The 24,790-nt window shown below is 35.5% G+C and overlaps 1 protein-coding gene across 3 annotated transcripts in view; it reads right to left on the bottom strand.

Annotated features, from left to right (window-relative positions):
* LOC129372864 (metabotropic glutamate receptor 4-like) overlaps positions 1-24,790 on the bottom strand; it is a 173,117-nt gene that overhangs the window by 70,792 nt on the left and 77,535 nt on the right. For all 3 annotated transcript variants that reach the window (XM_055050403.1, XM_055050405.1, XM_055050402.1), the window contains one exon: positions 3,270-3,486. In XM_055050403.1, the coding sequence (XP_054906378.1) occupies positions 3,270-3,486 (217 nt within the window). The remainder of the gene's footprint in view (positions 1-3,269; positions 3,487-24,790) is intronic.

Below are 24,790 nucleotides of genomic sequence, written 5' to 3'. Positions count from 1 at the left end.
GCAGAAAGAAAGTTTTCTTGTGCTTCTTGTAGATTTTTATGTTATAAATGCACACAGATCACTGAAGTGGACATTAATGCATCATAAAATACATTCTGAACTTCTGGCCATCAGCTACAAATGCAAGAAATTATTTTTGTTAAATCCAATATGGCCGACAGACAATAAAGCATGCCAACCGACCCTGTCCCTCCTCCTTCTGTAGACGACTCTTGCAGGTAAAACAATATTGTGACATTATATAACCCCTAAAAAGCAAGTATTTTTCAAATAACTTTGTATTTGGAGAAAATTACAATTGATCACCTGGAAAATAATTAAATTATTTTGTTTGTTTTACAATTTTTTTTTCTATGTCTTAAGAAAATAAAAAAATAAATTGGAAAAAAATCCTGACACAAAGGATCACAATTCATGCATAAAAGGGTTAACCATGAGCAGACTTGTTCCCAAGAGATTAATAGAACAAAGTGACAGACTGAGCCGATTAACAACATCATCCAATTTTATTTTATTTTTTTAATTTTTTATTTTTGGAAGCCACAGTGCAAGACTGAGACATCACTGGGGTATCTTAGAGTGTATTTTTTTAATTACAGTTACACTAAGTCAACCAAAACTCAAATATCACGGGAACTCTTTCAGTTCCCATGAGTAAATATACCTAAAGCAACTGGATGAAGAGTCCAAAAACACCTATTGTTAACTTTGTGTAATATGTGTAGGAGTTACGTGTTTTTAATATACAGATTATTGTCTATCACTGATAAGAGGTGTTATATATGACATGGAATCATTCTACTTGTTAATTCTTCTTGTGGTGGTAGTTAGCTGATTATAGAAACACTATTAGACCCTCATAGATTTCTTACATTTATGCTTTTTTGTCACACTTAGAGGTGTCAGATTGACTATTATATTTTTCCAAACAAAGACAATTACAGTATGTATAAAAAACAGATTTTTTTAACTGTGGTGTTCTTTCTTAAAGGGAAGAAAGTTATCAAAACCAACCCAGCATAATCAGAAATATATAATTCCATATTTTTGCTGTCCATAAATAGGCAGAATAAAAAATTCCTTTTAAACACAATAAATTTGACAACAGGAAGAAAGCTAGCATATCTCAAAAACCAAAACATCACACACTGATCTAACAAAATGCAAAAAAAAGAGAAAATAGTTGATTTCTAACAACCTGGAAAAAGATACAGGCCATGTACCTTTGGGAATCATATTACACAAATGGAGAAAACTTGGAACAGAAAGTGCACCAAGAATTGGGATGTCACAGATGAGTACAGAACAGCACATAAGCTCTGAAGGCCTCACTTTCCTCAGTTAGGGTCAATGTCTTTGTTTTGACAAGAGTTAGACTGGAATATATGTATATATATATATATATATATATATATATATATATATATATATATATATATATATATATATATATATATGTTCTGTTGACTGATTAGACAAATATATATATATATATATATATATATATATATATATATATATATATATATATATATATATATATAAGCTTCAAGGTCAAAACTACTGCTAGCCACAACAAACACTCTGATGATCCCCAACATGATATGGAAATTGTTCTGTTGACTGATTAGACAAAATTCCTCCACAAAAATGTAAAAGACATATTTCCAGTTAGAAGACAATTACTTTTTTCAGAAAGAGCCAGTTTGCTTTTGATAGCTCTTTCCCTTATTGAGTGGAGTCATAATTTGAAAATTGCCTTTTGTGTTTACTCATATTATCTCTGTCTGATATTAAAATGTATTAAATAATCTGAAATATTTCAGTGACGAAGCAGCAAAAACAGAAGAAATCTGTGATGGATAAATAAATTTTTTACAGCCCTTCATGTTATTTAGGGGGAAACCACATGCAGGGCTTGATTCAGAGAAAATACATATGAGCCTAAAATACAAAAAATACAGCAGAACACCATCACTGTTGTTTCAAGCTTCTGTTTCAGAAGCTAAACGTAAAGACTTAGACTTGACATTCTTTCAGAATTAATATGACAGCTAGAATGTGCTTACTTATACATTCAAACAACATAAAGCAATATCTCCTCAAAATGTTTGGCAGCTGTGAGTAAGAATGTTACATGGGTTATCATTTTGTCACAATATGTCTTTTTTAGGATGTGAGTTTAGAAATCGAGCTGTTCTTTAAAAAATGCAAGCTTTTGTTTACTTTGTCTTGGTTTGCTATATATGCGTATGGTCGGGCTCAGTGTGTGCACTGTAGGCTTCACACCAGTAGCCTTGTGAAGGGTCAGAGGGTACCAGTAGGTCAGCAAGCAGAAAGACAAAGGAAGCTGAGAGCCTGATTAGCAGTTTGCAACCTTTTTTCTACTGCAGTTTCTTCTTTTTGTACTGTCGAAAAAGCTGCCTTCAAGCAAGCAAGCACACACATACATGGATGCTCTAATAGGTGCATCCAAACACACATGTCCTGCCTTGCAAAAAGGTAAAATCATTACTTGTCTTTTTATTTATTCTTTCTTTGTCCTTTTCAGGAGTAATCTAATATGGTTGTAAATTTTCTGGGAGAATAATCTGAAATCTACACCAAGTACATCTGTTTGTTTGTTTTTTTGACAATCTGAATCTTTCTGTTTGTTTGATGCCGAATCATATTTAAGACAGCTGAAGTACTTTATGTCTTTAATTAAAATCGACCATCATTTGTAATCTGTCAGTTTGCTCCACCTATAATAAGTTTCTGCCTCTGCTCCTTAGTTTTCTTAAAGCAATATAAATTAAGATGAACCTTCCTGTTTTTTTCACTGTAAAAGTAATTATATCCTCAAAGTCTAATGATGTTAGTAATATTTATTTTTCAGTTTTATGTTTTGTGGATAATTTACAGACAATATCTCTAGAATTATAGTACCCTTACTCCCTTCACACATAAAGCTGAAAATCAAATGCTAGTAGAGAAAACATTGTATTGAAAAAAAGTGCATTGAATCAAACCAACCCATATATTTTGTGAGTGATTCTATCTCTAATCAAAAATTTAAGTATACACTATATACTTTACTTTCTTGATATCTTTAAAGCTATCTCTGTTTATCCATTGGTTCTCCAACAGGTTTTGACCCCAATATTTACATTATAATAACAGCATAAGTGATTTCTTCCTTTTCTTGGAGAAATTTATAAATGTGACTTACTACACTGAGTCAAGGAAATAAGTGTTGTAAAATGCCACATGAGGACAGGTGTACTCACCGTCCTCCCGAGACTTCTGAATGAAAGCATCAACTCCGCTCTCTCCGTAGTTTCCCTCTGAGGCCACAGTGGAGACAAAGTTCCAGCGCATGGCCTTAACAATGTCCACCATAGCCTGGGCCTGGTATGTGTCAGGAGGCACCACACGGGAGAAGAAGTCGTAGCGGGTGTTGTCACTCAGCTCCGGCGCTGTAGAGGCGTAGCTCACCTGGGGTATCTGTACACAGATGTACCGATAACATTAAAAGCATAAAGTGGCCTTCAGTGCAGCTGTGGGGAAGGATAGTATAAGGCTATTGTGGTTTATGCTGCATATGAAGAGGCAATTACATAGAGGCATTACATCCTATGCAAAATATCTTTTTGCATAGGATGTAGTGACAGAAATGATTCTAAAAATGTGAAATAGAAACACAGGCTCTACTATCTCAATAATAAAAAAAAAAAAAAAAAAAAAAAAAACATAGCAATGGTAATTCTGCAAAAAGCAGATATGAACTTAAAAATTATCATGGGGCCCCAAGGTTTTCTTCTTTAAAAGTATGGATCTTGTTGTATTGCAATAAATCGCTATTTTTATTCACATGTTCTAAATGTGGAGCATAAATGTAAGTGAGTTTCTGTGACGTGTTCCGAGAGCGCTGTTGTGCAATAACAGCCTAGTTTGGCTATAAATAGTTATCAATAAAGGCCAAAGGCATTGATTACCAAAATTAGTTATTTATCAAAATTACCAATTTAGAGCATTACCTGGTAGTAAAGTAGTTCCAAACCTGAAAGGGTTGGATACAAGTGGCATTTCCGAGTCAGTGTGTGTGGAGCTGTCATTTCTGGCAGGATGGCAGAGGAAATGCTGGTCCATTGGCAAGATTAAAAAGTGTGGTTATTTTGGAGAATCTGTCATTACTTAGATTCCTTCTTTCAAACTGCAATAAAGCAGGATCAATGCTTATTTTTTTGGAAAGGGTACAGTCAAGGGATGCCTTTAGTTAGAATGAATATTTACTTTGGAACCAGGATTGCTTCGAAAATGAAATACCTTACTTTGCCATCAAATGAAAGCCTAGCCGTGTAGAAAAAAGGATTATTTTTATTAGACTCACTTTTTTCATACTATGAATAATTTGTCAATCACATAGTAGAGTTGGACAACACAACTCTACTATGGTAAGTTTGTACAACTCCTGAAAATATATATGTGATCCTCTAAGGAAAGAGAAAGACTATACTCAACACTCAGAAGCATAACATGTAGGTCAGCTAAATCCCAAAGCTTTGTAATAATTTCAACAGAAAATAAAGCAGACACAAATTTTAAAACGTTACAATCTTATTTTGGACCCGTTTTACAGTATGATGGATGTAAGCATCAGCATACTCAACTGAGAAATCCTGACTCTGGACAGATGCTGGCCCCATATTTCAACATGATAAATTAAACCACTTGAAAAAGTTTTGAACTGCACAGCAATAAGAATAGACAAGTCCATGATAAAATGTTGAAAGTGTTATAAAACTGGAATCCCAGTGATGTTATGCAACAGATTCCATTACAAATGCCTTCTTTATTGTTACATACAACAGTTAACTAGTAAATAATACAGTAAATATGAATAAATCTGTCTGCATACCTGTCTGCCTGTCCTTGTATAATATATTGTACTTTTTGTTAAATATGATTCCATTGCCTGCTAACATTGTTGCTCTCAGTATTTTCAATATTTAGGCAATAATTTTGAACAAAATTAGATTTCACAGTGGTACATTGTGTTAAATACACACACCAGAACGGGTTACTCTTCAGGCATTGTAAATCATGATGACCATGTGAAAAGTGGGCAATGGAAAACCTGCTACTTTTGTGTCTAGGGGGTGTGTGGTAGCTACTGTAGCTCCTGCCCAAGAGAGAGATTTGTAAGAGTTTGTTGGTGTGAGGGGGTCAGGAAGGATAATCTCCAGCCTACTTCTTCAAGCTTGAGGTGTAAAAGTCCTAAAAACAAGGCACAGGTTGCGGAACTGACACATCCGGCTGCCTCTCATTTAAAATAGTCTGCTGGTTGCCCAAGAAACATAGAAGCTGAAAATACCAGTCAAATTGTTTAAGGAAAAAAGAAATGCTTTAACATGACAATCTGATTTCCTTTCAACCAACCCAAGAACACAGTAGTAATGAAAAGGGAAAAAAAATGTTTTCCCTCTTCCTGCGGTATTTGGAGTTTGCTTGGTGTTTTCGGATTCATCCACAGCAGGCTTATCTGCTCTCATCCAAGCCACTATAGCACGTTATGAAACGTATTCATAAAAACAGGTTAGAGGCCACGCTTCCAGAGATACTCCACCTTGATTCCGGAAGCGTAAGACGATTTCCTCACAAAGACATAGGACAGAAAAACAAGAAATAATGATATGGAAAATGGAATATTATGTTTTAAAAACAGTTTTGACTAGCTCACATAACCGTTCAGGACAAGACTGGAAGTAGTGGTGTGGCTGAAATAAATGACAATTTTAAGTCTAAGAAAATCAAATATACTTTAATTCAAGATAATTTTCAATAACAAAAAAAGGAATTTTAAACAGAACAGTCTGTGTTCCCCCTGCCTGGTGTCAGATTTTCTCACTCTGACAACCAACATGTGCTCAGCTGAGAACTCAACAGAGTGCAAAGCTGTTTAATTGTTGTGACTATTATCAGGTACAGTGTGGGGGCAACGAAAGCAGATTTCTCTCACACTGTTTCAGCCTGACAATCTGTCAGTTGCAGTGAAGATGACAAGTAGCTTCTCGCAAACAAAAACGTCTAAATTTTTCCTCTTGACAGGAGTATTTCAGGATTCCTTGGTATTAACACAAGATTTTGAGCTGTTCCCAATTGCCATTTCAGCTTATGAGAGCAGTGGAGAAAAAAAAAATGTGACAGCGGTTAATGCATCTCAGTATAATTCATATCCCAGAGACAGATTGTGTTCTGAATATAAAAAGGAACCTATTTAAGCAGCGTCTGCCTGCACGTGTATTCATGTTCCATTTTGGTCTTTTAAAATTTGATATAAACCCATACCTTCCAGATCAAATTCTCAGATCAGTCCGTGATAGAAAAGCACATGATTTATTAGTTTTTTATTTAAAGAACTCCTGTATAGTGCAATTATACTGCATGTTAGTAATGCAAGTAATGGATAAATGTTTGTTCCATGAAGAATCTTCATAACATTCTTTTAGACCGAGGCATTTGTCTCAAGTTGGAAATGTTACCGCTCTAACAAAAAAGTAACTTTGTCTGCATCTGTATCGGTAAAAGAAAAGTCGATTTGTCGAAAAAATTGTATATTCCTTAGCTTCATAGCTAAGTATTAATAACTGTGAGTTAGCAATACACAATTCTAAAACTACAATCAATGGCCTCTCTCCTTTGTCTGCCAGCAGGTTTCTTCAACTCCCACTTTTTGAGCATCTGGAGCAGAGAGTTTACTGCTCAGGTCATATTAAGGGGAGCAGTGAACAAGACAGACACATAAAACACACAATCAGACATCAATAAAATTTTATGAAATCCATTTTTTCCCCTGAATGCGTCAACAGAAAACGGCTGTTAGTCAGGTTGAACATACACGTTATAATAATCAGCTTATTCTCAGGAGTGTTTCAGGAACATCTACCTAAAATTATCTTCAGACACCAATATTAAAATGAACATTTTACTGAAACCATTTTGATTTTCTTAAATGAAGGGGGAAACCCAATACATCACACTTTGCTGAAAAATTACAGAGGTAAAAGAATAACATCAATCTGTCACCAATTTCATTACAAATAATTATCTTTATTCCTTGATTTTTAGCTAGAATTTTGTGCTCTAATAATTTACTTCATTACATGACTCTATTTTGCATTATGCTAGGGCTAAAATTAAACAACTTTGTTTTCCATGACTTTTTTTTTTCCTTTTAGAAAAAAATGTAAATTTAGATTCAAGATTTAAAAAAAAAAAAAATTATCAATTTCTCCTAGAAACGTCTGCCAGCCGCTGTCACCAAGATTATTTTCTTTAAAACTTCTAAATGTGTCGATCACTTCACTCTTGAGTATGCATTTTTTCAAAAATGTATGCTGGTGGAAATCTTTTAGCCTTTGAGCTGTTCTTTGTTCCCATAGAAATGTGCCAAACCACTCCTAGATTAAAAAAGGAAGCCCAACAAAGAAGAATAAAGCATCCTCAACATGTCATTGGTTAACCAATAACACACGTCTCTTTAAAACTAAATTCTCACAAAATGCAAAGCTATGTGAATCGGCTACACAACAAGAAGCCCCCTCAGCTTTTGCAGCTAATAAGCAGGCATCTCTTTTAACACATTAATATGAAAGATGCTGATAGAAACATGGAGAAAAAATATCCTTCTCCTACTGTTTGAGACAAGTTTGAATTTAAAAACATGGTTTTGTGAAGTCTCATTTTGCTTGCGTGAGCTCTGGGCTTCAGCACAGTTTTTCTCTGACAGAGGAAGGAAAGCTCACAGTGCAAAAAAGCTCTTTGCTCTAACACAGCAGGAGCTTTGTGTGTTGGCTGCAGCACAGCAAAGGCTGCATTATATCCAAGCACAAGTGGGTAAAATGGCAGTGTGCTCGCTTTATTCCAGCAGAGTTAAACCTGCAGCGTTCTAGAGCAACATGCATTAAATTTACTTAGATTACAACCCCAATTAATGATTAACTCCATAATCACCACAAAATAAGGATCTAGGATCAGCAAAACGTACTAAATCTAATGTACTTTCATTTCAGCAAAGCAAACATCAGCACAAACCCAAATAAGGGAGTAATTATTCCCTTCACATAGTGCCTTGATTTAGTTTAGAAATTCAGGCCCAAACAGAGCGGACAGAGGGTGCAAACATAACAAGAAGTCAGTGAAGTTTTGCAGCGAGTGATGTGGGTAAACAGTGCACCACTTCAGCATCCAGGCTTTGTCCTTAATTGCTATCAGCTGCTGCTGCCACTGAAGAGAGATTAAAGTTTCACTTTGGAGCTGTCAGGGTAAGTGGAGCAGCAAATAGCAGAGCTTCTTGAATAGAAAAGCAATTTCTGCATAATGACATAACAAAACAGATAGTCTCTGGTACAAAAATGAACAATAGTTGAACACAATAAAGTTATGTGGCCAGGATTCAGATCTACAAATTAATAAGTAAGAATTAATGTGTCTGATGCATAAGTATTTTGTCACTTTATATATATATATATATATATATATATATATATATATATATATATATATATATATATATATATATATATATATACATACACAAAATAAATATTTAATGAACATGTGATGTTCAACATTGTCGAATGCAACAGTGACATTCAGTAATACCGTTACAGATTTTCTCCACATCACTGATAAGATATGGCATTTGGAAATTTTTCAGTTGTATTTCTGTTCTTTGGTTTGTTAATCTGACCGAAAACTACAGAAAAGATTGTTGATCTCCCCATTCACCAGCAGTTGCCTTCTTTGGTACAGTGTTAGTTATTAATTACTCTTTATGCTTGTGTTTTTTAATATTTTGAAGAGGGATATCCAAGCAGTTTGGTAACATTGTCCACTGACATGTTGAGCCCCTGTAGACTGACAATAAAAACTCTGAGCATGTTTCAGACCTTTTCATAACATTTCAATCTTTCTGGGTCGACCTTTAATATTTTGACACTCGGCTAAATTGAGAGTCTTCCACACAGACTGACAGCCTCTTGCAGTCATGCATATCATGCTTGGGAATCAAAATCTTTTCGCTGTATATTTTAGTGCTAATTGAGCAATGGTGACTCTTAAAAATTGGATTTGTGAACTGAGCTAATCTCGCTAGTTATCGGCCATTAAACTCAAAGGGAGGTACTCTGACTGTTTATCCCCAAATGTGATACAAGGTTTCTTAATTTTTTTTTTCTAGGACAAGAGTGCTGTGTTGAAGAAATTTAGTTTACTTACGTAAAAAAATAAATAAATAAATAATCTTGTTAATATATCTTAGAGGAAAGGTAGAAAACATTTCCAAGATTAGAAAAAGAAAATACTGGTAATATTTAGAATCGTTCTTAAAAGCAAAATTTGAACCCAAGTGTCACGCTTGGGCAGCCCAGAGAGCAGAAATGCTGACCTAAACATTGAAGGGTGTGTGGGTGTCTCTGTTTACATGGATGAGTACGTATCTTAGTTTCTTAAAGACTTTCCAAATATTGATTGCTGTGCTGCACTTTGGCTCACATGGTCAGATGGGATCCAGAAGCTGTCATCACTTTGATTTTGTCCAGTATTGATGAGACAAATGACCTTTTCTTTTTACTGAGTAGAACATTTAGTTTGACCTCAGACTGTATTAAAACCGCTGATGGAAATAGAGAGACCATTGCTCATACAATCCAATAAACTTTTTACTTATCCAAAATGTTTTGGCCTGTGAGGGTTTCTGGAAAGACATTAGGGCAATGCTTGGTAAATGCTGATTATTTTCACCAAGTTTCTCCATGGCTACCGACTGAGTTAAATCTTTCTGCTGTAATAAAGTTGAAACATTACAATGGGATTTATAACATCTGCTCACAGCATCAAGTTTGTGAGCAAATGTTCTTCCTGAAAAGTCAGTCAATCAGTTTGAATCCCAGTCTGGGGACTTTTCTGCTTGGAGTTTGCATGTTCTCCCTGTTCATGTGTGGGTTCTCTCCGGGTACATCCTGCTGTCTCCCGCAGTTTAAAAACATGACTAGTTAACTAAATTGCTTTTAAGTGTGAGTGTGCATGATCTGTGTCTTTGTGATGCTCTGTAATGGACTGGCTCCTGTCGAGGACGTACAAGGCCTCATGCCCAACAGTACTTGTTCAGGTTGTATCAATTATTTGTGATTTTATTTTATTTTTTTAAGTCTGTGGACATTTATGTTCTTTATGGACCTTTGCTACCACACTTTTTCAATGTTTAAAGAAAGGTTTTGACATGAATGAGGAAGTCAGGGGTCTTCAACTCAAGTCCTTGAGGGCTGGTGTCCTCCAATATTTAGATGTGTCTCTGCTTCAACAAACCTGAGTTCAATAATCAAGTCATCAGCAGGATTCTGGAGATCTTGACTCCCTACTGAGGAGATAATCCATCCATTTGATTCAGGTGTGTTGGACCAGGGACACATCTAAAAGTTGCACCGGTCCTTGAGATGTGGAGTAGAAAATCTAACACTCGTCAAAATCCTTTTGTTTTCTTTTTCAGTCAAATGATTGAAATGACTTTTCAATCATTTGTCTTGAAAATGACTTTTCAAGACTCTAATTTCCATAGATCCACTTGTGTGTATTCCCATTTCTTTGGTTAAGAGTAGAACTCTGGAGATCTTATACGTTACATTATGCTCAGTTTTATGAGATGGAATCCAGATATTTAATTGGTTTTCAAAGGGTTTTATTTTATCATTGCATTTCCTACAGATGTTTCCAAATTTTTTCATTACCACACTTACTGGTAATAGATGTAAACAAGGCTTTTTATTTCAAAGTGATCCAGTGTTTACCTGCAACACCTAAACCACTGGTTGCTCTAATTCAGGGGTCTCAAACTCCAGTCCTCGAGGGCCGCAGTCCTGCAACTTTTAGATGTGCCTCTGCTGCGCCACACCTGAATAGAATAATTAGGTCATTAGCAAGGCTCTGGAGAACTGATCTACACAAGGAGGAGGTAATTAAGCCATTTCATTCCAGTGTTTTGTACCTGTGGCACATCTAAAAACTGCAGGTCTGCGACCCACGAGGACAGGAGTTTGAGACCCCTGCGAACTGAAACAATACATCAATCATATACTAATTTCTTTTTTGTTATTAGTTTTTGTTTTTTGTTTTCCATCTTACAGTTGTTTGTATGCTGAGATGATCCATTCATAAAAACAAAACTGAAACTGTCTGGTTGATTTGTAACCATAGACGTAAAACAATAATGCTTTGTCTGCAAGTGTAAACAGGAGTTATTCCAGATGCTGCTGGATACCTACAGTGCTTCAACTTTCTTTGAGCTACTTCTCATCGATGCTAAACTTAGTAAGCTCCATCTGTTACAGACCTTATGACAAATTGTATGAGGAATCGACTCCCTGTTATCTGGGTCTCTGTCTCTGCTCTCTTTTCAGTGTGTACTAAGGATTCCACCTCCAGCGACCCTTAATTTAAGATGAGGTGAGTTGAGTCCATCATGGAGGAAACGGAGGGATTATTGGTGTTTTTATAGAACCAAAAGGAAATGAAAACTCAGCCTAGTGTAGGGCTGAGAGTTAATGTCTTATTTACTGCCTAAAAACCCAAACCTATATCTCGATCTGTAATCAGTGTTCAAAGTGAGACAACAGGATGTGAATATCCGCTATCTGACCACAGAGGCTGTTACTCCAGCAGCACTTCTGTCAGCGCAGTGAGCCACAGTCAGTCTTAGCTCAGTCCTACAGATCCATCATTGAAAGCATCCTCACACCATCCATCACAGGCTCATATGGCTCTGCCTCCTGCTGCTTCAAGGGAAGCGTGTCATTCAAACCACAGAGGGGGTTATCAAGAGCTGACTGCACTGCATCACACACATGCACACGCACACAAACGTCTGCACAGTAACAGAGCGAGAAAATGGTACAAATTTCTCTCAACTCCCAACAATGTAAAGAGTCAACCAACAGGTGGCGTAAAAATGAGACTTATGTTATGGGCAAAAAGTTTTTATTTATTTATTTTTCTTAAATTCACAACACTAGAAAACAACAGGCTGTTTCATTGGGGGTTGAACTGCATTTATCTGCAATTTAATAATAAATGCAGATAAATGCATTTATGGGAGGATTTACAGCAGCTCATACTGTCTTTAAATGTATGCCACCCCTGGTAAAGATATGGAATCACTACTCCTAGAAATATTTTATTTATTTATTTATTTATTTGGGTATGTAGTTAAACAACTAAGTGAACATCCTACAAGAGATAGGTAGAATGCCTAAACAGTTTTAATAAATTTGTTACCTTTATTTTTTTACATCCTATAAAGCAATATTTCAATCACTGGTGAATGATGGTACCCATGATGAATGTGTTAAAGACGTATCATGTGTTGGCATAGGGGATAGCGTGATCCAAATTTGGAGGCCTTCGGGTCCTCGACGTGGCTGTTGCGGGTTCGATATTTTCCGCATGTCTTGCCCCTTTCCTGTCAGCCTACTTTCATATAAGGGAAACTAGAGCCCACAAAAAAAAAAAAAAACACACTCTGGGGAAAAAAAAATATATATATATATATATATATATATATATATAATATATACTTTCCAGACTGCTCCTGTATTTGTGTGTCTTGCTGAAAATGAAAATCTCAATGGTAGTGAATATTAAAACTCATTTGAAAAGTTATAAACGGATTACTGTAAGCAGGTCTGCAGTAAAGTTACTTCTAATAACAAAAATAGTGGCATTGATTTTGTCAAATATTTTCTTGTTGCTGATGCTTAGATTTGATTAGTTTTCTGTGAACATAGGGACATATACAGTGCTGTGAAATTGTCTCTCCTCCATTTGATTCACCAGAGTCCCAAACATTTAAAAAAGACTTTGCAATGTCAGTGATTTTGTTGCTCATCAGTTCTTGAATTTTTTGGGGGGAAGAAGGCTATGATGTACAACTTTCTGATATCTTCAGTAATTTTTCCTGTTAGATTCTATTTAAACTATTTGTTGATTCTACTGTTCAGGCATCAATCGGTCCTGGGTGTAGCTAAAATCTGGTTTATCATTGATAAATTCTGATTTAAAAACAGTGGAAGTAATTACTGTTTAGTGTAGAACTAGGTTGGCTTTGGTAGCCTTTGTTTCCTTGAATAAATTAAATCATCTCTGGAAAACTGCTTTTTGTATTAACTCCAGTTATTATTGTTTGATGTTAATATTTGTTTGAAGAACTGTAAGTTTTAAGTAGGAGAAAAGGAAGAAGAAATTCATACCAGACAAACACAGCACAGGATTTGGGTATTTTGGATTGTACTTTAGGGTTTGTTTGTTTGTTTATGTCAATTAAATGTGTTCCCCCAATCAATTTCAACAAAAATCAAATGTGCAAAGGCTGTCATATTCTGATAATATATTATTTGTACAATATACAGTGGTGTGAAGAAGTGTTTGCTCTCTCCATATTTTCTATTTTTCTGTATGTTTTTGACACTTTTGAAGCTGTAATGTGTTAATTTTATTGAAATATATATATATAGATATATTTACATAAACTTACATGCTGCTTTGACTGAGCCACTCAGTCAAAGCCTTCATTTTGTTTTTCCTCCTGTATTTTAGTGTTGGATTTGCTTATGTGTTTTGTATCATTGGTCTGCTGCAGAATCAGTCACTTCATTCTCACAGGGCCATGTAAATTTGAATTTTTACCCTTTAATAATAAACAACTACATTTAAAAAACTTTTTTTTTTGTTTGTTTTTATGTGTTTCCTTTGACAAATATTTAAATTTGTTGGATGTTCTGAAACACTCAACTGACAAAATGGATTAAAGAGGGAAATCAGGAAGGGGAAAAACACTTTTTCATGTCCTTAGTGAATTATGCAATTTCTTTGCAGTCAAAGCAAAAATAAAACCAAAAAGAAAATTTTGCTGCCAGAAACCTCATTAATAATTGTTATGCATGTGCTGCACCAGAACTCTGAAATTAGACAAACTAAAAGTGAAATATTAAACATCATCAATCCTAATTACAAATGTACTTTTCCTGCTGTAACAAGTCAAATCCCTGCTGAGAAAATAGGCTGTAAATTTGATTTGGCACAATAATTTACTAGAGATGAATGATGGGCACCAATTAGAAGGCTCCTCATCCAAACAACAAGTCAGCTTTCATAATGGCTTCTACTTTAATCTTATTTGTCAGAGTAAAAATCGAAAGACTGACTCAGCCGTTTTTATGTTTCTTCAGTCGAAGCAAATCCAACCTGACGGGGTACAAAACTGACACCAAACAGGAACTTCTGTGGCTTTTAACCCAACATGCACCAAACATGGTGGGGATTCCCTGCTACACTGAGTGGCGGATCATCATTTAGCAACAATGATGCAACCAAGAAGACATCAATCTGGCCATTGGAGGTTAAAAAATAGCCACAAGTACAAAAAAGAACATTCAACTCTTCAATGGCAGAAGTTTAGACAGACAGGCATACACCATACAGTAATAAAATAAAATACAAGCTTTCTGCACACAGACATGATTCTCATGATGAATACCATAAGAAAAAAATGTGATAGGTGTGTGCTGGAGTTGTTTAAAAAAATATCCATCATAGATATTGGTAATTCAGTGCTTAAGACATAACTTTATCCAATCCTGTGGCTCCTAAGTGTGCCTCAGGATTGTGGCCTAAAACATTGGGGGGACTGATTACACCTCCAGACTTCAGTAAAACTGAAGTTCATATCCCCTGAAATGTCAGCAAAATATATTTATCATCAATCAATCAAGGCACGTGTCTCCCTGCTGGGTGCTTAAAAAATACCAAGATGAGCCCTCACACTGCCATAAAATATTACTTAATAACCGTGGAGGAAAAATCTCAACAAAGAGCCCGAGATATCATTAATCAATATGCAACCATCAAAAATATAGGACTCGTGAGGACAGAGTGACAGAGAAGAGCCAAGATGTTTGTTTTAAGTCTAAATGATTTTTCCTAAACTGAACAGACTGCAAAACATCACAGTGTGTCACTTTTATTGACCCATAAAAACAGCTGTTGCTAGTACCCTTCAAGACCTCCCTTATCAGCACTTGCAAGTTAGACTCTGAGCTTATTTGTGCCTGTTATATGTTAGAATACTTTGACATCCCAAAGTTTCTTTTCAGCCTGACATTACCATTCACTAAATCCAAACAGTGGCAGAACAAGGGGTTTAAGGATTTGTGGAAAACTGTGATATATTCCCTTCATATTACACAAGCTCATGTTTCTCTTTTGTTTTCAAACATTTCACACGCTTGAAAAAAGTTAAGTGAATGCATTGGACTCACTTTATTCTCTTGACATGTTTTACAGCTTGTAAAATCATAATTGTGTGCAACACGCACTGTGTCACAGAAGGTTAGTCATACTGAACTGATTTATTGTTTGTGTTTGTAAAATGAAGATGAAGACATGGATGGTTCTAAAGTTATAAATGATCCTAAAGCTTCATCATTCCCACCTCCAGGTTGGTCAATAACCTATTACAAAAGAGCCGTATTATAAAAATGGCTCTTTTTGCATGGCTGCTTATAAATCACTGGTCTTTAATCCTATTTCTTGTGACTTTAGAAGTTTTCAAGTTGTGTCTGCATGGTGTCTTTTGATGAAAAATCTGTTTGACGTCAGATGCTTGTGTTTTATGAAATCAGTCTGCTGCCTTTTTGAGCGGTATCACTTAACCTCAGTAAATACCAAGAGAAGATGAGAGTGTTTGGACCCTGCAAGCCACTTTTCTTCAGTGAAAGAAGAAAAGTGTTCATTTAAAGATGCACCTATTGCATCTTTAAATGAACATGCAGAGTGGGTTACAAGTTTGTGTGCATATCGGCACTACTAAAGACAGATTTATGACTATTAACTGCTGTGAATGCATTGAACCTTTTACATTTTTCATGATAATATTATTAACACGTCACAGTAGTAAGCTGTTACAGAGTGACAAACTGCCACACATTCAGAGCCCTGGGGAGACAAGAATCTGTGAGCATATCATTTTAGGAGTTGAATGTTATTTGCAGCTAATGGGACACCAAAAATCAGTCATGTTAGATTCTTGTAAAAAATATTTGTTTATGCAGAGATCTCTATTCAGTTTGCTTCGATAAAACTGGTACATGCGAGCTTCAATTCAAACCTCTCACCACATTTGCTGAAGAGACAAGACACTGTTTGACTAGTGGATGTTCCTAGAGAACAAGAATGAGTGGTAAAATAATTCTCTTAGCTTTGTAACTCTGCCTAGTTATCAAGAATGGATTTTATCTATGAGTTTATATTTTTCTTCTTTTGATAACTTTAAGCCACTATTAACTAAAGAAAAATGTTATTTTTTTCTTCTTTTTTTTACTGAATTGTGGAACAAAATCAAACATGCATCCCGAGCACTATGAGGAAGACAATTTCTGAATTTCACATGGAGAGCTTAAAAGCATTTCCTATTTTGTATTCACAGTCAGTTGAAAGCATACTGATGCTTCTTGTAAAACACCATTCATTCATGTCAGAATTGTCTTTTGAAAAATTGCCCATCACAAACACATTACCAAGTGTATTCCAAATTAAACAGTTAAATCCCACAGTGCTTTCCAGTATTTCCATAAAGTGTGGATGGTGCAGTGAAAGATTTTGTCTTTGCTGTGCTTGTTTCTTTATGTTTTATATTTTATTCAATTCATTGGATGAATAACTGCGAGCAGTTAATGGTGAACAAATTTGGATGGAGCAATAATAAAAATGCATTAGCATTCTAGGTACTGATTTCAGCAATGTGCAAAGTCAAGGAAAATGTGGTAAAAGAAGGACATATATCCTGTTAGTGGTCCATTCAAACTTGTCTAATTTTCTTTATGGTTCTGTTTTAAAGTAAATGTCATGGTGAGCTTTGCAGAAAAAGTAAGTAAAAGAGAGAGTACTGCAAAATTTAAACGTCATTAACTTCTATATGAGCAAAAGATAAGACTAAATTCCTAACCTTTTCCGCTAAGCAGTTACTTGCAATACATTTCTGTTCTTTATTTAGAAAATGTGTGGTGAGGGAGGAAGACTCCGGGTAGTCCTAACTGAGCTGTCAAACTAAAAGTTGATTATCTTCATTAGATGCCCAGATGACAGTTATCACCAGCCCAATTATCCATGCGACATTTCTGCCATCCAAGCAGAGAACCTGTCTGGGAAGCGTCGGAGAAATACCTCCCAAATTACAATTCATAACTGTGTTTAGTCCAGACTCTAGCCAAAAGATCAGGCTTTCCTGTTGGCTTGGGATGAGCTGTGCAGTATTTTACCTGAACCTGCCCCCTGGTGCTTTCCGTTTGTTGATTAATGATTAAACAGATCAATTATTGATGATCTTGGATTTCCTCAATTATTTAAATGAACCTGTAAGTTGAAAGCAGACCTGGGGTTAATGTGGGTGATATCATGGTGATCTCTGACTGTGAAGATTAACACTGCATGCCTTCTCATTGGTTTTGAGATGTCACCTTTAACTAAAAGAGAAATGCATCATTAGCAACTGTGTGTTCCATTTACTTTTGAACCTAAGAGTATAATAATGTGCTTTTTTTTATCAAAACATATATGGATTCTTCTTTCCAAACCCTTTGTATTATCATCTTTTGCCAGTGGTCAAGTTTCCATATTTCACAAACAAATGAACAAATTAAACACCATTTACCACTGATGATAACTGAAAAAGATGCAACTTCCATTGAATGCAGAATACAACATATTATAACATTTAGACTTACTATTTTCAGCTAATTTCAATTTAATTCAATTCAACAAAAAATAATACACAAACCCAGAAAAAGCAGGAGGACACAGTGAACAGAAGAACACTGAAAATTAATACTGCAAATCACCCTAAACACACCATCTTCACTTTGAAACATGTTAGTGGCAGCATTATGATACGAGCAGGTTTTTCTTCAGCAGGAACAGAGTTGACAGGAAAATGGAAGGAGCTTAATAAAGGGCAGTCTAGGAAGAAAACATGTTAGAAGCTGCAAATTATTTAGGGAAAATCTCACCTTCCAGCAACACACGCTTACATGGAATAGTTTACATTAAGGTGTATTAATGCTTAACAATGGCATAGACAAAGTCCAGAAACACATTCTATTAAAAATTTCTTACAAGACTTAAACGTTGCTATAGAGAGACGTAACCCATTCAATGTGAATGGTCAATTTCCACTATTAACTAAAGGAAATGTGACTGTTTTTGCTATATACATCCCTCATTAAAACAAAAAAAAAAGTTTTTCAGTCAGTTGGGGTAAAGTAAAATTACATTCAGGCCACAGGCAAATCAGATTTGTTTTGTGTTAGTAGATAATATTCACACAGAGCACGGACTGGATTTCTGTGCAGACATTTACAATCTGTATTAGTTGTAGTAACAGTGAGACCATCAGCTCTTTGTTGTTGCCTTCGCTTTGTAACAGTAGGACTGTCCAGCTGGGTCTGTGGAGCATTTCCCTCATAAAGACCCAAATGTTTTTGCTTTAAGCCTCTCGATCTGTTCTCCATAGTTTTCTCTGGAGCTACAACAACAATATGCCAAAAACCGACGTGCAAGTTTGAGTTTTCTAAATTAAAACCATGGAGAAAGGCAGCCAGCAAGTTAACCTAGATATACATTCTTCATTGGCAAAATAAAATTTTTGAGGGTCACATTCCTTCATACACTTGATTTATCAAAATTTGCAAAGAAATTAGATGCTATAAAGCCACCATCATTTGTTGCTGAATGTCAGTCAAAGTATTTGTTGAACCGTTTTTCCACTTCAGTGTTTTCAGTGAAAAATATCTCATTTCTGCAGTTGCTTGTTAGAAGAGCAAACAAACCAAGTATAAGAAATGAGAAGAACAGAAACCTAGAGCAATGAGCAAAATAAAGGTGAATGAGCATGTTTGCTCAAAAAACCCGTAGGATTTTTTCCTCTGCCTATACTGTGCAAAAGTTCAACATCTTTTCCTCATTTTGTCACAATACAACCACAAACCAGGCAAGGGTAGTATTAAACAGAGAAGCCAGAGAAATCCACAAGAACTCATGTCTGCAGTTTCCCACATGCCATGTAGGAACACAGTGAACGTGTAAAAATGACAAACGTTTGTTGTGTCATCCAACATAAACTGTTGGATGTGTGAAGGAAAACTAACATTACCAAAAAGGATCATCTTCACTATGAGATACTGTGGTGATGGCAGCATCATGGTGGGTGAATTATTTTCTTTACTGTAGACACAGAGCAGTTCTGGAAGAAAAGCCATTAAATCTTACAAAAGATGTGGCACTTGGTCAGGGTTCACCTTCTAGCAGGACAGCTTGTCTAATAAAATAACCACATCTGTAATGTAATGGTTTTAGGGAAAAAAAGCATATTCATATTTCCACAATCAAAGCTTTGCTCTGAATCTAGTAGAAAATGTGTGGTGAAACTTAAAATCATATTTTCACAAATGATCATCCAGTCTAATGGAGCTCAAAGTGATTTTCAAACAAGAATGTGAAGAAGCCTTTAGCAACAGCCACTAAAAGTCTTCAACCTGTAATTGGAGTAAAACGTCTTCTTCTTACAAAATATTGACAGAGGGGAGGCTGAAGCTTTTCTCTGATTGCTACTTAAAAAATAACATTTGTCTTTCATTTTGTGGTTGTAATGTGACAAAATTGAGAAAATCAAGGAGGATTGATTGTTTTCTTGCAAAGCACTTCATTTTACATGTTAAAACCCAAATTAGTTCAGTATGAGCATGACCATATGTATGATGTAAGCATGACAAAAACAAAAGATGCCCCTTTTGGCTTTTATAAAAGGATAATACTGTCATTTTGAGCAAAGTTAGCAAGAAATATTTTTTCCCTGAAGCAGGCAGGTGTTCTGTGGTTTGCTAATTGGCAGTTTGGCAGCTTTACAAGTCAGCAGGCAGCTTGTCAATAACTCAGTAATTTCCCCAACAACTCTGCAAGAAGAGAAGTTTCTTGTCAGTTTGCCTTGACCTAAAAAGATGTTGCTGCTGATTGTATTTCTTTTCTTGTAGTCACACATTATTATCAATTAAATGTTAAAATTCTCTTAACTTTTGGGGTAACAGGGTTATATCTTGCTGAAGCATCAATGCACTGCCTGTTTTGTGACATTTAAAGAAATGGTTGTGATCAGGGGAGATGAAGGCACTATGTTAGAGAGAGCTGAACACCAGTGAGGACTACCAACAGTTGAAAATAGCGGCCTTTGAATGGAGAATCAGGATGTTGGATTTATCATGCTCTCAACATGGTCTCTTTCGACTTGAAAAACACAAGTCCTTTGATTGCTACCGCCTCTCTGACACAAGCTTTCAATCAGGTCCTTTGAGAGTAATTCTCCCAGCCAGGCTTTGTCATCCATATTTCCACAACTGTTTTGGAGCTCTGATTTTTGAAGAGCACTCACAAGCTGATCAGTTCTTCCTCACCTGACCTCCTCTCATCTCCACAGATGAAGAGATTTTGGTCCTTGTCAAAAAGTGCATGCACACTCAATTATATGTGAGATGATTATCATGCAGTCTACTTAGCACACACAAGATACAATCAAAGTGTTTATATTTAATGTACTAATTAAATCAATCTGAAATTCAGTGCAGAAAAAAATACAATCTTCTATGTTCCCATTTACTGAATGCAGTTTTTAATTTCTCTTGTGTTAGTCAATGGATGACCATTAATTTTAAGAAATTGAATAGATTTTTTTTGGGACATAGAAAATTGTACACATATGTAAAAAGAAAACAATAAAAACTTGCAATAAAGGAGAAATGGGTAGAGGCATGAAGTCAGCAGAGGCATGTTTAAGGTAGATAAGGTAAAACCAATTGACAGTTCCCGCTCTTTCCCAGTGGCAACACACATTTTATTGGCAAGTCAGTAAGATAGTCTCCCCAGCCTCAAGAATAAGTTAGAGAATTGCAACAGCTGGAGAAAATGCTATTGGTCACAGTCAGTCATTGAAAATGGAAGTCTCAGAGCTATGAGCTTTTCCCATGAAATCCTGCTTTTCCCCTCCATAAAGGTGCAGCATATTTTTAACAAGATCCTTCTATCACACTTCAAGTCAGATATAGTGAGTAATTAACATGTTCATTGTGATGTATGCTTTTCTCTGCTCTGCTTAAATAAACTAAAGCCAAGTTTATTTAACATATGACAATGCATCCCATAGTGGCATGTGTTGTGTTTCTTTATTTTTAATCATTTTATTATTATTATTATTATTATTATTATTATTATTATTATTATTATGTTTTTCATTTTTTGTCTAATACATTGTCATGCATTGTATTATGAAATATAATTAAAACTCTGAGTTGATGTTTTCATTGTCATATGTGATGTGATTTGATTTAATTTGGAGAGGGTGGGTTTTGTGCAATGTTCCAAGATGATTGCTGTACATTTAATATGAAAGTAAACATTAAGGTTATTATGTAAATGACATCAATTACAGATTTACATTAAAAAATGCTGTACTGTCCTAAGCTTAAATGTTTTGTAAAAAAAATCCCTTTCCATTTGGAAGGAAATTTTTATTTTTATGTCAATGTCAAATTCTCAGACCCCACACCAGGCCTATATGTGATAAGGGCTAAAACAGACACATTAGAAAAGGGTGGCAGAGGAAATGTGTCACCGCAACACTAAAATAGCCCTGGGACGGAGTCCCTGGACACTCTGTTTCTGGCATGTGTTCCTTGATCAGCAGGCTCAGGCAACCAGACACATGGTGGGAGGGACTGGCAGTTCACACATGGCTTTCAGCGAAGGACAGAAAAAATAGATAGATTGATAGAGAGGTCTTTATTGTCATTGTACAATTTAGAACAAAACATGGTCTGGAGCAATCCAGCAGCAGCTTGAAGGAAGAGAGAATGCATATGGAAAAACACACAGACCTCATATGCACACACAGCAGTTGTACAAAGTTTCAAAATAGAGTAGTGGGCTACTATATCACTCAAACAGAGGCACAAAAGGTAATATATTCTGAAGATAAAAACACACCCATATGGCTTGACATGTTTAATCAGATGGAAAAACAATGTTTATTAAAATATAATCCAGTTGTCATCATGAAGTGAGGAATTTGATATTGTGCATCAAATGAATGAGTCATTAAGGGTTTTATTTATTTATTTACTTATTACTTATTTACTTATTAAATATTTATGACTAATTAAAATTTTAGTCATAAATATTTTTTGACAGAATAAGTTTGATTTGTCTACAGATTCAAAAAGGCTGTGAAGAGACACTGTGTTCTTTCCTTCTAGCTGGCAAACTTAATTTGGAAAATTCTGGATCACCAGCCTATTAACTAATAGATGACGTGACATTCCTAGAAACTGCCCTTTTTCAGGAGCACATAGACACTGTTGGAAGAAGGCCCAACAGAGCCTGTACTTCCTGCAGCAACTCAAGGAGTTCGTTTCTTCACAGGACTGGATGGTGATTTCTAAAGTTTCATTTTGTATTGCCCCACCCATCACTGTGTGGTGCCTCACAGCTCGGTCTGCAGAGAGAGTTAGTCGTGATGACCTTCCCTTAAGCCTCTACCAACCTTACACATTCTGGACACAAACTGTAACTTGGTGCTACAGAGTGCCATTTGAAAGAAAAAACAACTGCCACAGATAGTTTCTCACCCAAGGCTTTCACTTTGATCACCACTTTGCAGTCAGTGTCTAAGTCGAGAACATGCATATCTGAATAAAAAGGATACAATTTTCAAAAGTTTCTTTTTACTTTTTATTTTATTGAAAAAAATTTAACTTTTATATATCTGTATTTCAAATGTCTTCACTGAGAGCAAAATGGAACCAAAGTCATATTATTTATTTGTGTGCACAAACTTAGCTAATTAAGATGAGTCTGGTTGTTATTTGAAAGCCAGAAACGTGGATCTGGCTCATCCCTTGCAGATACAACCACTTCTTGTCTTTTAGAAAGACTGTTCATGGTTATTTCTGATAAATGTTCTTGAACAACATTTCTCAAGTCAGACACTGATGTTGGACAAGAAGACCTGTCTTAATTTGTCCCAAATGTGTACTATCACCTTGAAGTAGGCTTTGTGCTTGACAGTTGTTCCATACCAAACTTGGTCATTTCTTGTCCATATGGTCCATGCTTAGTGCAATGATACACAGTCATGTTGGATCTGAATGAGTCACCTACAAATTGATCCCAAATGATAACAGCGCTGTCCAAAATGTCTTTATGTGTTCAACATTATGAGTTTCTTTTACAGAAACTAGTAATTTGCGACAGCATACAGCACTAACTTAGACTCCAGTGACTGTGGTGTGTGTTGCTCCACTGAGTCTGACACTTTCCATTGTACTTAGTGAAGTAAGGCTTGGATAGAGCAGCTCAGATATTGAAACCTATTCCAATAAAACTCTTCATCTGCTGTTTTTGACCTGATGTAAAGACTGCATAATATTTGCCATTTAATCTGCAGGCAGCTGGCAACTTCTGCACACTGGGCATCTCAGCATGTGCTGTTCACTTTTTTATTGTGACTGAGTTATTGTTGTTCCCATTTGCTTCCACATTGTTACATTGCTACTGTAATTCAGCCATGTAATATCTGCACAAAGAACAAACCACAATGAAATTCACTGACCTTCTGAAAGTGACCCATTCTTTCACACATTTGTAGAAGTGTGTCTTTTGACATGATAAAACATGTATTTTTAACTTACTGCAATTTTAATTCAGTGTTCTTTCATTCAGGGTAAGATGTATACATGGAATTAAAAGCACTTTTTAAAATTAAATTTCTGACAAACATGTTTGGTGTTATTGTTTTTAATTAAGTGAAGGTAATAAAACATAGCTAAGTATTTTTTTATATTGATTTATACTAGAGAATGTTTTTTTTATTATTTTTTTATTTTGTGAATATTAACAGTGTCTCTCTACTGGAGATGAATGTCAAATATAAGCCAATTCCAACTCAGAGTGGTTCCTTTAATTGCCTTAATTTGGAAGAAAATTCTTGTTAATCAACTAAATATTTAATTGGACAGTATTAAATTACTAATCAGTTACTAAACAAAATCCATTTTAAATGCTCCTTCTCTCAAATGATAAAACTTAGGAGAAACATCTAAACTGTTACATCTTTCCAACTTATTACGAATCCTTTCTTTGAATCTTAGTTCTAACTTAAAATGTATTACCATCTTTTCCTCATTTATGTTATAATCTGAGTGAATCACCCCATAAACCCTGTATTGCCCCAGCTCTTCAAGCAAATCTATTAGATCTCCAAGCCAAGAATCGGCTTTGCTAGTGCAGACAACAAAAATCTGAGAAAATGAGTTTTATCACAGCCTTATTTACCACAGAGTTTACTAATTGCCTGTAAGCAATGTACATGCAACAGTTAGTTGGTAAACTCATTATTCCTTCCCAAAGATCATTGGGTTCATGCATAATTATTATTGTGCAAGGCAAGTTCTGAAAAAATGTTAGTTAGTAATGACTGTAAGCAATATAGCCCAAACAAGATTTATGGAGTTTTCGCTTCAACCAGTCAATAAAACAGGAAAACAAATGTAGATGTGGCCAAACCTACTGTGAACACCTATCATTTAACTTTACTAGGGGAGCAATTATGAGAATAAGCTTTGCAGCACACAGTAGCCATGAAACACAAATCACAGCCAGC

Source organism: Poeciliopsis prolifica, unplaced genomic scaffold (genome assembly GCF_027474105.1).
Source record: "Poeciliopsis prolifica strain line A6 unplaced genomic scaffold, Auburn_PproV2 SCAFFOLD030, whole genome shotgun sequence".
Taxonomy (NCBI): Eukaryota; Metazoa; Chordata; class Actinopteri; order Cyprinodontiformes; family Poeciliidae; genus Poeciliopsis; species Poeciliopsis prolifica.
Note: the sequence above shows the minus strand (reverse complement) of the source record. Positions and strands in the feature narration are given on the sequence as shown.